Source organism: Danio aesculapii, chromosome 22, assembly GCF_903798145.1.
Source record: "Danio aesculapii chromosome 22, fDanAes4.1, whole genome shotgun sequence".
In the NCBI taxonomy this organism is placed as follows: domain Eukaryota; kingdom Metazoa; phylum Chordata; class Actinopteri; order Cypriniformes; family Danionidae; genus Danio; species Danio aesculapii.
Window position 1 is genome coordinate 30,614,257 of NC_079456.1, and position 14,152 is coordinate 30,628,408.

General features: G+C 35.8%; 1 protein-coding gene across 10 annotated transcripts in view; it reads left to right on the forward strand.

Moving 5' to 3' along the window:
- Window positions 1-12,461, forward strand: part of LOC130215797 (uncharacterized) — a 35,080-nt gene extending 22,619 nt beyond the window's left edge. For 5 of the 10 annotated variants that reach the window (XR_008835741.1, XR_008835740.1, XR_008835737.1 and 2 more), the window contains one exon: window positions 11,701-12,461. Coding sequence is in view for 1 of the 10 variants with exons in the window: in XM_056447638.1 (XP_056303613.1) it covers window positions 11,701-11,784; window positions 12,112-12,134 (107 nt within the window). In the remaining 9 variants the exon portion in view is untranslated. Of the gene's footprint in view, window positions 1-2,692; window positions 2,844-11,700 lie in introns of those variants that run through there. The other 5 variants (XR_008835743.1, XR_008835745.1, XR_008835742.1 and 2 more) reach the window with 3 other exon arrangements.
- Window positions 12,462-14,152: the final 1,691 nt, after the last annotated feature.

A 14,152-nucleotide genomic window follows, 5' to 3' on the forward strand; every position in this document is an offset into this window, starting at 1 on the left:
CTGAATTTGCTGTTATAAAATATTAATGTTCTAGAAACCGAATTTTATATAACAAATAGATCTGTAAATGTTATAATTATTTACATGTATCATGTATCGATGGCTTTTTATTTGAAAACTCCTAATAAACATTAAAATAAATGTAAATTCCTCTTTGCCAGATATAATGAAGGCATCGAATAAACCAAATGAAAGGCAAAAAATAATAAACAATACACCAGCAATGTTGCAGCAGCTGAGAGACATCAGTTGATGTCTTAATACTGCAAAGTTTATTGTACAAATTGACGAGGATTATTTTCTAATTGCAGGGTTGGGATGTGTAGGGCCTAAATATCCTGTTTTGAAATCTTGCTGTAATTATCTCTTAAACATATGCGCATGGTAAATCGTTATCTATGGTGTGTATATTTTGGGTCGAGTTGATTACTAATTAAAAATAAAAACCTTTCTAAAAATGTATGTGTTGTAAATTGTTCATATTTTACAAGTGTTATTTCTACCCCTATGAAGGTAACAAATACCAACAACCCTGTTATAAGAGAAATATTTTTTTGTGCTCATATTAGTCTAACTCAGGCTAGAGTGTATGAAAGATCATTTATTTTTGTAGTCCAACATGTATAGCCTTTATTAAATTATAACAGCTTACATCACACAGTTTTTAAACCGTATATTATTGCATGTTTTAAATGTAAGTGCTTATATTTACATTAGTGAGCCTTTGTTGTAGTGCAGATAACGGCAGTCAACTGAGAAGTTCGAGGGGCGTGGTTGATTTTATATCAACCATTTGGTTGGAAGCTCAATTCCGCAGCTCCTCCTCTGGCTCCATCAGTCAGTCCTTCTGCGCATGGCTCCAGTTTCAGTAGTCTTTTGTGACACTTTTGCCTTCAACACGTTCAATGGGAAATGGCGCTGTTGTGTTGTCCATGTTTTATACAGTCATTGAACACTGGACCTCCAGGACCAAAGCTGCCCATAAAGAGCCCCTATTATGCATTGTAAAAGGTCATGTTTTGGTTTTCTGGCTCTCCAACAACAGGTAGATTTGCATGCAAGGTCAAAAAACACTTTCATTATCTCATAACCTCCTAGTGTCCACATATGTGGACAGCACATTTTTAGCTCTTAAGTGGCTATTAAAAATACTTTGAATGTTTTATTTTTTTACAGACATACACTGTCATCCTGCAACTGTTTTGCAGCATATGAAATGTCCCAAACCCTATTTTCTGTCCAAAATGGGGGGGGGGGGGTTGTTTTTAATCTCTGATAGTCAAAGCAAGTAAAAAAAAAAATTCTATGTTAAATATGCATAAAAATTAAATTCAGGAAAAAGTGTTTCATGTAAATTCGGACCACGAGTTTACATATATGGACATCATTTTTCTCTAAAAGTACATCATCTCAAAAGTTAATACTCAGATTTTTATTCTAATTAGATTCCAATAAGCCAAAATAACAAAGAAAAATTTAAAAAATTCATGTAAAAAAAACACCTTGGGCCTTAAGAGGTTATTTTGCATGTATGTTTTATTAATTATCCCAACAACTGAAATATAATTTGTTCAGCGATTCATTTGTTCCAAAGCCCTCCTTTGTGTGATGCTAATCTGTGCTGATTGGTTCGATGACCCAGTCTGTCGTGATTGGTCGACTGCACTCAGCGCGAGATGGAAAGAAATGCTCACCACAGTTATGAAGTATCCAGAGTGTGAACCCAAGGCAGTTCATCACCAGCATATTGCTCTATTCTTAACCATAACCCCAAGTAATAACAATGACACACATTCAAGCGACATAGCAGCAAAAGTTGAACTACTTTAAAAATTGACTGTGGCCTCTCTGTGTAAGAACAGCTGATTGTGGCCATAGCAATGACAGATGCCAGGGAATTTTCAGTTTAGAAATGCAAAAAAATTGGTAAAGGAAGTGACACGCATCTTGTTTTTAACACAGTTTAAGACGGAATATGTGAATAGCCCATAGAGAGTTAACCAGAGAGATACAGTACAAGCAAAGTGATTACAAGTTACAAAACAAAAATAAAAACATATTTCGGAAGCTACAGAAAGCAAGGAGGCAACCGTTTCCATACTTACAGGTTATGCTCTGAAGGGAGAAGAAACTGGTCCATTTATGAACTGTTTACTGACGAGGTCTGACAAAATCCTATACAGTATGTTAATAGTCTTTGCTGATCCTTCCTTTAATAACAGATGGTTAGCAAATCCCGTGCTTAAGGGTAGGTTATATTAACCATCAGAACAATGACAGGCACAAACACAGCACAACTTTGGCTTGGCTATACAGTGATATTGTTGTGAAAATGAACTTTAATTATGCTCCACAACCCCGAATCTGTGGCCATCTCACAGTGATCTTTCTTCAGTCATGATGCAATCCCATGCCCCGTGTTTGAATGCAAGGGCAGGTTCAAGGGTGGATCCGGCACCTCATATTTTGGAAATGTTTATTGTCGACCTTTTGATTTGAACTTTAAACGGTGCACTGTCAGATTTAAACCTCAGCTGAATGTTTTCAATCACTTAAAGGTGTGTTACACACTGCATGGGAGGTCATTTTCAAAAACTCATAATAAGGGCTCTTGAACAAATGCGCACTTATGTAATTTTTATTTAAAATGGGTTGGAGCTACTGTTTATTAAAATATATATCTCATTTTCAGTGTGTCTGCAGGCCACAGTTGAGGGTAATCTTGGAGGTTCTGCAGTCCTGCCTTGTTTTTCTAATAAAAATGATTTCAAACAAGAAGATATAACAGTTTACTGGAGACATAACAGCAGCATAAAAGTTTTGGCATTATCAAGGGGAAGCCTTCAGTACACTGTAAACCCGAATTAGTTGACTTTACTAGATTGTTGCGTGGAAACCCGTTGCACGAAATAAGTTTAGTTTTTACATATTTTGAACTAAACAGGTTAAGCTGTATTACAAGAAAACCTTTAGTGGGTGTAGCAAACAAATCAAATTTGGATTAGTAGTCTTTACTAAAAATCATTAGTTAACATTACTAATTTATTGAGGATATGTTTTGTAAAATAACTATTAAATAAAACATCATATTAATGCTTCAAAATGATTTTATGCTATAAGAATTGCTATATTTAAGTAATTAAAAGAAATAACATGATTTAAAATACTACTGAAGTTTTACAATGCTTTTAACTTTAAGCACAAAAAAATCAGACAACAATTTCTCAATGTTTTTTTTATTATCGTTGAAGTTCAAGGAACATTTCTTTCTGGCATTACCAAACATTGATAATTGTATAAAAAATGAGGCAAACCTCTAAAGCCTTCACAACAAGAAAACAAGTGAATATCTTAAATGATTCATTGTGTATTGAGAACTCAAAACTAAGCTTCTAAAGTTTTTACAGTGAATCAAACAGCAATTTGATTCTTCAATGTCTGGAGCTTGGGCTTTAAGACACTGTGGCCCAATGTGAGGAGAACTTGTTGGACGAAGAAAAAAGTGTTCTTCATTGACTTGGGGTAGTTCAGATGCAGGGCATAAGCAAGTCCAAAGAGAATGCACACAGCTTTTGGCAAGTCTTTAATGTCGTCCAGTTCTCCCTCAATGATGATCTTAACTGAGGCTTCTCCCTCAACAAGCAGGATTCCAGGGTGGTGGAAAGACTGATCATCAGAGTCCTACCAACAGAGAAGAACAGTTATGTTTCTTTTTAAATAATCATCAATAATGTTAAACTAATAGACTTGTAATGACAGAGCCACATAAGACAATAAATGAATTGTTTTGACTGCTATAATAACACTTCCTCAAAGCTTTAATTCATTCTACAATGATAATTTTACTTAGTAACCCTCATTTCAAAATATTTATTTTTCTCCCTATTTAAAGTCACAAAGCCAATTTATCTTTAAACTGAGGTTGGAGTTTTGAAACAAGGACACAAAAAGTCAGAATTCATTAAAAATACGTTAAATTGTGTTGAAGCTTTATCATTTTGTGGGTTGAGTATATAACATGTTTGGGAAGATGTTTTGCTACTCTTAAGTTTCAATGTTTTAAACTAAGTGTAAAATTTTAACTAAATGTTTAATAAAATAAGGAAAATTCATTATTAGAAAAAATGTTGTCACTGTCCTTTATAGTGGAAATGAAGCACTCAGTCAAGTTTACATTATTTTGTACATTGGATTCCACTTTATTAAAAATATATTAAACAAACTCTATTAATGTAATCATTTAGCAGAAAACGGCATGTTTTACTACAGCTTTTAGACCTAGGGCGCAGCCATCTTGGAATGTCGCTGTGTCTGACATCACAGGGTCGGTTGCGTTTCCTCAGCTGAACAGAAACAATGGAAGTAAAAGAGTAAACATGGAGACTGTAAAGCCTCATTTAACCCAATGCGTGAAGTTGTGGACGTGGAGCTGCTGCAAATACAAGCATCAGATGTGTGTCTAACATGAAAAGTATATATATATTTATTCTGTTTTTATTCTTTCCTCTTTTAATTACAGATCATTTGATGCGCTTTGGTCCAGAATAAAAACAGAATAATATATATACTTTTCATGTTAGACACACATCTGATGCTTGTATTTGCAGCAGCTCCATGTCCACAACTTCACGCATTGGGTTAAATGAGGCTTTACAGTCTCTATGTTTACTCTTTTACTTCCACTGTATCTGTTGAGCTGAGGAAACGCAACCGACCCTATGATGTCAGACACAGCGACATTCCAAGATTGCTGCGCCCTAGGTCTAAAAGCTATAGTAAAACATGCCGTTTTCTGCTAAATGCTTACATTAATCAAGTTTGTTTAATATATTTTCAATAAAGTGGAATCCAATGTACAAAATAATGTAAACTTGACTGAGTGCTTTATTTCCCTTTTAAGATAACCTCAGAGAAAATAAGTTACTTACAAAGCATGGCTTAAAGAAGTCTGCAGGCTTGTCCCCCAGGATAATTGGTAGCCCTTTAAGGACCAAGGTCCTAATAGCTGTAGGCTCTTGCGTCTAAAAAAATGTAATTGTAAAATAATTATGATAATTGTATTAGACAACCAATATAGTAACCCTTGTAAAATTTTCAATAATTTAACTGTTAAAAAATAATGCAACTGTATAATGGATATGAACCAACCTTGGTTTGCTGTAAAAGCTCTGACAACATCCCTCCGACATTCCCCCTCTTCGATCGAAAGATCTCAATTAAACGCAGACTGTGTCGATCAATGCTTTCATAAAATTCCTGCTTGAGGTTCTTCCCCACTATTCTGCTGAACTCCAAGAACACCTGCAAAACAAGAGGAAATACAGAATATGAATATTTCTAAACTGAATCATTAAATGACAAAAAATGGATACTTCACACAGAATTAAAAATAGGTCATGTTTTGCACAGCTTTGCTATACCATACATATATAAAATATTTAAAGTGACACATGAGATAAAATAATAGTAGAAAAATAAGTTATTACATTCTTAAACATACCTGATCTTCTGTGAAAAGTGCAGGCCAGCGTTCTAGCATCAGGCTAATGGCAGGCTCAGACTCCACCACTTCTTTTCTTCTAAGCGCAAACGTAAGGTCCATCTTCTCTTTTACAAGTCGTAGATTGGGTGTTCTTTTACGCATTTCATCGACCAAGACCTCCCGTGCATTCTCAAGACCTGTGTGATCAAATCCATCTGGGAAGTTGGGTAAGTAGTTGAGTTCACCTTTCTTGGCTTTCTTGATGTTCTTGTTAGCAGGTTCTCCTGGGGTTGAATGCCCTCCACGCTTACCAGCATTTACAGCAACATCAGGACATCCTAATTGTCTGCGCTTTGATCTGTAATTAGCCATTTTGTATTTTAAGCTGTTCTTCCAGCCACTACAGCGACTGGTTGAGCCTTTTTCTTGGAGGCAGGGGTGCTTGTTGATCAGTGCAACTGCAACACTTTCAAATTGCCCATTGTTTGGATATGCTGTAAAGCCATACATGCACTCCGCCAATTTTTCAAGAATTGAATGTTTAAGATCTTTAGTTACTTTAAGCAGGGTTCCATCACGAAGATACAGCAGATTAGCTTGCCTGAGCCTATACTCCACGTCAACAGAGAAATATGGAACATCAAATGGCTCTGGCCACTGTTCTTGTCGCTCTTGAGATGATTGTGAGAGGATCTCTGTATCTGCTGAACTGAGGTTTTCATCTAAGCTCTCCGCATATGTTGGGGCAGGAACAAGCTCAAGTACAGGGATGACTTTGATTGTTGGTTTTTCTGGAAGATCTGCAATATCTGACAGATTGCATAGTTCATTATTAAATTCTGGATCTTTGTACTGGAGACTGAATCTATACTCTATTTCCAGCAATTCTTTAATATTGCTTGTCAGTTCCTCCACTGTAGCAGGCCTCGTGTTCAGGGTGACCTTTCTTATATCGGCCTCAGTAAAAATGACCCTCAATGTCATCTTCTGATCTGCCATCTGCATCACATAAAAAGCATGTTCAAATGTACACATTTCCATACTTAAATAAATGAGCAAAATGTATTGTAAAAAAATTTACAGAAATATTTAAATAAAAAAAAAAAAACAGGTGTAATGTGACCATTTAGGCAAAAAATGACTGCAAATGCTACACTTGTTGCTGTTTAACACTGAATATAGCGCCTCAGTGTCAGTATTAAATTGTCTCCAAATTTGTATGCTGGGAGAGGGAAAACATCATTAAGCTCATTTGGTTGCACAACAGACAGAGAGGGGTTAGTGCTGTCACAGAGCTCAAATGATCTGAAATGCTCATGGTACCATGCAGTCATCTCTTTACAAATAAAGAGGATCTCAGAGTTGATTGCCACAATTTTTTTGATTTGCTTGAATTTTGGGAGGCCTGAACATGAACCCACAGTGACCATCATATCAGCACAATATCTTATTCCATCTAAAGAGACTGAAGATGCAACAAGAACTGACGTGAGCTGAGGAACTCTCTGGCAGAAATTTTGTTGGATATTTGGCGGGTAAGATGTAATCAATGATGAAGTAACCCTGTCCATTTCAACTGCTGGCTTGAAAAATGAGCTAGAGTCTAAAAAGTAAGCCATCATTTTCTGATGCTTAACAGCCAATGTAAGTGCTACATTTTTAAAATTGTGCGCATTCCGAATCACTTGTTTAAAAAATTTATGCTTTCCCTCAAAGCGCATTGTCCAGACATCTGAGAGAGGACCAAATGCCCTTATCATCTCAGGGTAATGCTCAACAAAGTGGTGTTTTGGGCGTAATCGGAAATCGGAAAATGTACTTTGCAGTAGTTCCCTGTGTTCTGACAATTTGCAATCAAGAAAATGGATTGACTCTTCAGTGTGTTTTGTTGCTACCACCAACTCAACAATGTCTTTGAGGAGCAACAGAATGTTCCATGCATTGTCTCCTTCAGGTATTTTGTGTCCAATGAGAATTGGGAGGAGTCGGATTAGAGCCCAGTTCTCATGCCCATTTCCCCCTATGGTCCCTTTGGTAGAGAAGCCATGGACAATGGGCTGAGGCTGGTCTGCGGCATCATTAAAGGCATATGGAAATGTCTTTATAGCACGGTTTAGTGTTTCCAAGCTGAAATATTTCTTAGAAATCAGGTGTGAAATGCAAAGTGATAACTCCACAGGAACAATACCTTCCAAAAGGTCGTGCAGAATGTCAGGGGGGTACCCATTCACAACATGAAAGTGCTCTAGACTGCTTGTCAAGACACATTCACCTTTCACACCGTACTGTTTAGCTAAATTCGGATCTTGTCGTACCTCCTGTATGTGCTGATTGTGACTTTCTTTAGTCCTGGATTGAAAGGTGCCTGAGGAAACTTCAATGTCTTGGATGTCACTCCTCGCTGCTAAGCAGAACCTGCAGAATTTGTCCACTGTAAAGCTTTCAAAGAATCCTGCCAAAGAATGAGCAGCCAAGTTATCAGCAGCCACATATGACACTGTGCCTTTAATACAAGCCCCCAGCTTCTCAACATAGATCCCATGTTGCTCTAAATAAACCAAATCTTTGAGGAGAGGATGGAAAATTTGAGCAAACCCATATTCCTTTACATAGGAAACTTTACATAAGAGAGCAAGCTGAATGGAATGAAGAGTGGATCTATATTTTGATGGCAGATTAGCTAGCACCCAATAAACTGCACTCATTTTATGTTTCTTTTTTGATGTTCCTAAAGGATTGGACACTTCAAAATCATCTGTATAGAGTCCAACAGCAATTTTGAACTCATCTCCTTTAAGCAGGTTGTTTTCTTTACAGATTGAACCATCGATGTATGAGTTGTACTCATGTGGCACATGATTCTGAAGTGGTAGAGCTTTGTCTAAAATGTCTGCTCTGTTCAACATTTTCTGGAGCATTTCATTTATCGGAACATATACAAGGCTAGATTTTTTTCCCTTGCTAATAATATACTCCACTGGCCTAATCACTGTAAAATTCTTGCCCAAATATGCTTCTCTCCTTTTAGTGGTTGATAAGGTGCCTTCCTTTCCACAAAATCTTGTTAAGACATTGCTGTCTAAAGCAGCTTTGACTAACTGTCTTACAGTTGAATCATCAATATCTGTGTATTGGTGTAGAATTTCTTTTACTGAATTATGGAGCAGTGGCCGGGACAGTTCACATATCTGTACAAGCTGTTGTATGATCTCTTGTATTGAACGCTCTGGAATGTGAAGCACAGTTTGCATCTTTAAAAAAACCGGCAAGGTTGTGCTCCAACTGTGTCTCCCAAATCATACACCTCTTCACAGGTGGAATCCTCACTGTCCTCTAAATCGGGGGGTCATTTGATGGCGTTTGTTCAGGGGCCATTTCATTACCAGAATTATTTACTCCACTACAGAGTAATTCTGTTCTGAACATACTCCAATTGTCTGTTCTGTGGTTTCTACTTCTGTGTGCATTGAATGTGGTGTACACATTAGTATTAAAGTCACAATCTTTATATGGACACTGGACTCTGTGGTTCACTTTTAAATGTGCATTGCGCAAGTGAGTGAACAAATCCCCTTCTGTACAGGGTACAGAAAAATCACATAACTCACAGTGAAAAATTACCTGGGCAGTTTCACACGGTTGAGTACCATGGGATTTTGAGTGAATCTTACACAGATGTACTTTAAGTGCATTAATAGAGTGAAATGTGCATAAGCAATCTTGATGTAAGCAAGGGAATGGAACAGTTCTGCTGTAACTTCCATGTTTTAACCTATAATGTTTTAATAGGTAACCACGTTTGTCACATGTAAATTCACAAAACTTACATTTCCATTGCATCTTCACAAGAACCTGTAAAACAGAGCAAATCAGAAAAAAAGTTAAGAAAAAGCTGCACATACAATTAAACTGAAAGTTATTAAATTTTGCTAGTAAACTTTACTTATAAACAGTATAAGTTACTTATGTAAACTAGCCCCTCATAAAAAAAATAATAATTCACTCCTGTAAAACTTTTAATGTTATCAAAGGTTTATATTTAGCATTAGCCGCAAGCATGTGAGCATGCAGAGGACACATGCTAATATGAATAGAGACACATGTAATAAAACGTTTAACAGGGAACATGCTTTAGAAACGACCCTAAATTGGACAGAAAAGACAAATGTAAGCCTATATGATAACATACACTATGAACTGACAGAAAATAACGCTAACCGACAGATTAGTCTTAATATTTTGCTAATATGACTCGACACATCGTGTAATAACACACGCGTTTTACAGGGAATATGCTTTAAACAGCGAACACATGGAGAAACACCAGATAACGTTATAAACGGCGACTAAAGTTAGACTAAAAGGGCAAATGAGGCCTATATGATAATGTGCACTTAGAACTGACGGGAAAAATAGCGCAACCCGACAGATTAATCTTTTTATTTTGCTAATATGACCCAACACATCGTGTAATAACACATATTTTACAGCGAATATGTTTTAAACAGCGAACATATGGAGAAACACTAGATAACGTTACAAACGTTGACTAAATAAGACCGAAAGGTAAATGTAAGCCTATATGATAAAATACTCTGTGAACTGACAGAGAAAATACCGCGAACCGACAGATTAATCTTTATATTTTGCAAATATGACCCGACTCATCGTGTAATAACACACGCTTTACATAGAATAACGTTATGTTTTAAACAGCGAACAAGTTACAGAGAAACAGGAGAATGTAAGCCTAACATTAAATGATAATATGCACTACTGTGAACTGACAGGGGAAAAAAGCGCGAATCGACTAATTAATCATTATTTTTTGCTATTATGACCCAACACATTGTGCAATAACACACGTTTTTACAGGGAATATGCTTTCAACAGCGAACATACGGAGAAACACTAACTTAGATGACGTTATGAACGGCGAATTAGACAGAAAAGGCAAATGTAAGCCTATATGATAAAATACTCTGTGAATTGACAGGGAAAATAGAGCTAACCGACAGATTAGTCTTTACATTTTGCTAATATGACTCGACACATAGTGTAATAACACATATCTTCCAGGGAATATGCTTTAAACAGCGAACATACGGAGAAACAGGCAAATGTAACATTAAGCCTATTTGATCGCACTGTAACTGACAGAGAAAAAAGCGCGAATCGACAGATTAATCTTTATATTTTGCTAAAATGACTCGACACAATGTGTAATAACACACACGTTTTACAGAAAATATGCTTTAAACAGCGAACATACGGAAAACACTAGATAACGTTATAAACGGCGACTAAAGTTAGACAGAAAGGGCAAATAAGGCCTATATGATAATATCCACTGTGAACTGACGGGGAAAATAGCGCAACTCGACAGATTAGTCTTAATATTTTGCTAATATGCCCCAACACATCGTGTAATAACACATTTACAGGGAATATGTTTTAAGCAGCGAACATACGGAAAAACAATAGATAACGTTATAAACTGCGAGTTAAGACAGAACGGTAAACATAAGCCTATATGATAAAATACACTTTGAACTGACAGGGAAAATAGAGCTAACCGACACGATAATCTTTATATTTTTAAATGATTCAGCATCGGTCCGGATTTTCGATAATCCGTTTTGTCAGAAATATATTAACTAATTATAAGCTTTTTTGCACACTTACCGTTTCATGTCGCTTTCAAAAAATCCGCGGCAAGAGAGCCTTCAAAACGCACTCACCGAGTCACGTCAGCACCTAAACCAATCAAGGCCCCTCCCCCTCAAACAAAAACGAAAGAAACAGAGTTTACTTTTCTTATCATGTCTAGTACACTCATTTTATCTTCTGATTAGTGCAAATAGCTAATTTGATTTAGTAATGACAAAATTTCTTAAAGAACAATAAAGAATTAGTAATGATCACTTAAAATGTTTTATTAGCACAAAATCCGGGTTTACAGTGTAGAGGAGCAAGGCCTGGATTACAAAGACAGAACCCAAACCTTCCCTAATGAGTATCTAAAAGGAAACTTCTCACTCAGACTCAAAGGTCTTCAATATAATGATGCAGGAACATACGTCTGCTACATCACAATGACAAATGAAAATCCAAGCACACAGCTTTTGGTCAAAAGTATGTGAAATATAATTAATATTTTTAAGTAGGCATTTTATGAAAACTAAGCATTAAATATTTCTTTTTTTTTTGTGATGCAGAAAATGAAGAGAGAAAAAACCATGGATCAGAAACAAGAGCAGAGAAGACTGTGCCTTTTTTAATCCTGTTTGTATTCTGCTACTGTATGTAATTGAACAGAGGAATAATGAAGTGTATTACCTGGAGGTCCAGTGTCCTGCAGAGTTTAGCTCCAACCCCAATTGTACACACCTAAACAAGCTAATCAAACTCTTCCTAGTATTACAAGTGTCCAGGTAGGTGTATTTAGGCAAATTTGACCTAAACTCTGCAGGAGATTGGCCCTCCAGCACCAAGTTTGGGCACCCCAGCACTAGATTATAACTAAAAGACAGAAAACAAATGCACTGCATAAAGCTACTTTTAAATGGCGAACTACCTCTTTACTAGCAAAAAAAACTCTTTATGTTATTACATATGTGTCTGAGCAGCTGAAGAATTTCTGAATGGCTGAAGAATTTCTGATTGGCTGAAGAATTTCTGAATGGCTGACGTATTACTGAATGGCTGAAGAAAAACAAAATGAAGACAATGGCCTCTTCAAAGTCCTGACCTGAATCCAGTTAAGTTGCTGTGGCATGACCATGAGAGGCAGTTCAAGTTTGAAAACCCTCCAAAGCGGCTGAATTACAATTCTGCAGAGATGAGCAAGCCAATCATCCCACACAGTGCTGTAACCGACTCATTGCAAGCTATCTAAAATGCTTGGTTGCAGTCACTCAGGGCTATGTAGTTTTAAAATTTGTTTCCCCTTATAATAAAAACCTTAATTTAAACTGCATGATGCATTTACATGTGCTGTCTTTAACTAATATTTAAATTTGTTTGATGATCTGAAACATTAAACTGTGACAATATGTGACAAAAATAAATCAGTAAGGGCACAATCACTTTTCCCTACCACTGTACATTTTAAAAAAGGTCCTGGAAAAGGTCAAAAAATGTAAAAAGGAGCTATCGTGTGCTAAAGTTTAAATAATAAATGTAATTTTGGTTCACCTACATAAGCCAGTACCTACCATACAGTGAATACAGTACCTAGCAAACAGTACCATACCTACCAACAGTGAATGCTGCTGTACTTATGACAGGTGCAGTTTCGTAGTTTGGTGACTAATTTCAATAATTTGGCAACCATTTAACATTGAATGGAAAACATTTTGAATTTCCGGTTAGTAAAAAATGTTAGTGTTTCATTTGGGATGACACAAAACTCACACTCTGTATGGTTGATTGTATAATCATTTGGTAGACAACTATATTTTATTTACAGTTTGTTTGTTTTAGTCATTTGCAGTGATTGTTTTGTTGCCAAGTTTATTATTCTGACCTACTAATTAGATAAGTAAGCTAAGTAAAACAAGGAATCAATTTTTGGAGCATCTAAAAAGATTCTCAAATTATTATTATTTTTTTATGTCTGTACGTATGAGTGTTCTGCAGTATTGGAATGCTGTAGGGTATATGAGTCTGTCTGAGTCTTAAAAAAAAGTTGATGAACCAGACTAAAATCTGTTCAAAGATATTAAGAAACCTTTTTGAGAAATTATACTGTAGGACCGTTTATATTACAAGAACCACACAAGGCTGGCAAGGAACCATTTCGAATCTTAGTCAAGTTGAATCATGAATTTACACCTTTTAAAGTCTAAGCATTTATTTAGAGTCCCAAATTGTAATAAAGTGAAAATTACAAAAGTTATTTGTACATCAGGTTGTCTTGGAGCTGAATAAGGTATTATTGTATTAGTCTTTGTCTCTTTGTAAGGATAATTTATGTATAATGCCGTTATGCAAGAAAAAAATGGATGCAACTTTGACAAGAAAGATTTTTCACTCTTCAGAATCCTTTATTCTGAATTGGCCCTTTAAAGGTACTGTGTCTAGTTCTGATCACTTTAGTTTCTTTATTTTGCAGCTTATACTTTGCATGCAAAATATTTTCCTCCTAAATCTGTTCGCCTCTGATTAAATCTGAAGTATCAAGGTGAAACCATGCAAACACATAGATGTTTTTGAGATTTTTTAATTAACTAATTATATGTTGTTTTTATTGTTATTCTTGTTATATTTACATAACCTTCATAGTTTCCTCCTTTTCATTTCAACTTAATGTAACGTCTGGCTGTCCATGCACTGTTGGATTTTTCCATGGTGAGAACACGCACATCTTGGTACACACACATACAGTGCCAAGGTATTTTCTTGGGTTTTTTTTTTTTTTCTTTTTTTAACTACCAGTGTCAGTTTTATTGAAAATAATTATTATAATGTAAAAATTAAATAAAATATTATTAAGACAAAAGTATTCTGAAAGAAGGGAGGAGTTAATATATTACACAGGTATGGTGTAAATAAGCAATCATTTTAGATTCATCATCAGCAACAATAAAAATGGTTGGTTTTCAAAGGATACCTATTCAAATTTGAAAGACTTGATACAACATACATAATGTCTCTATGAAATACGAA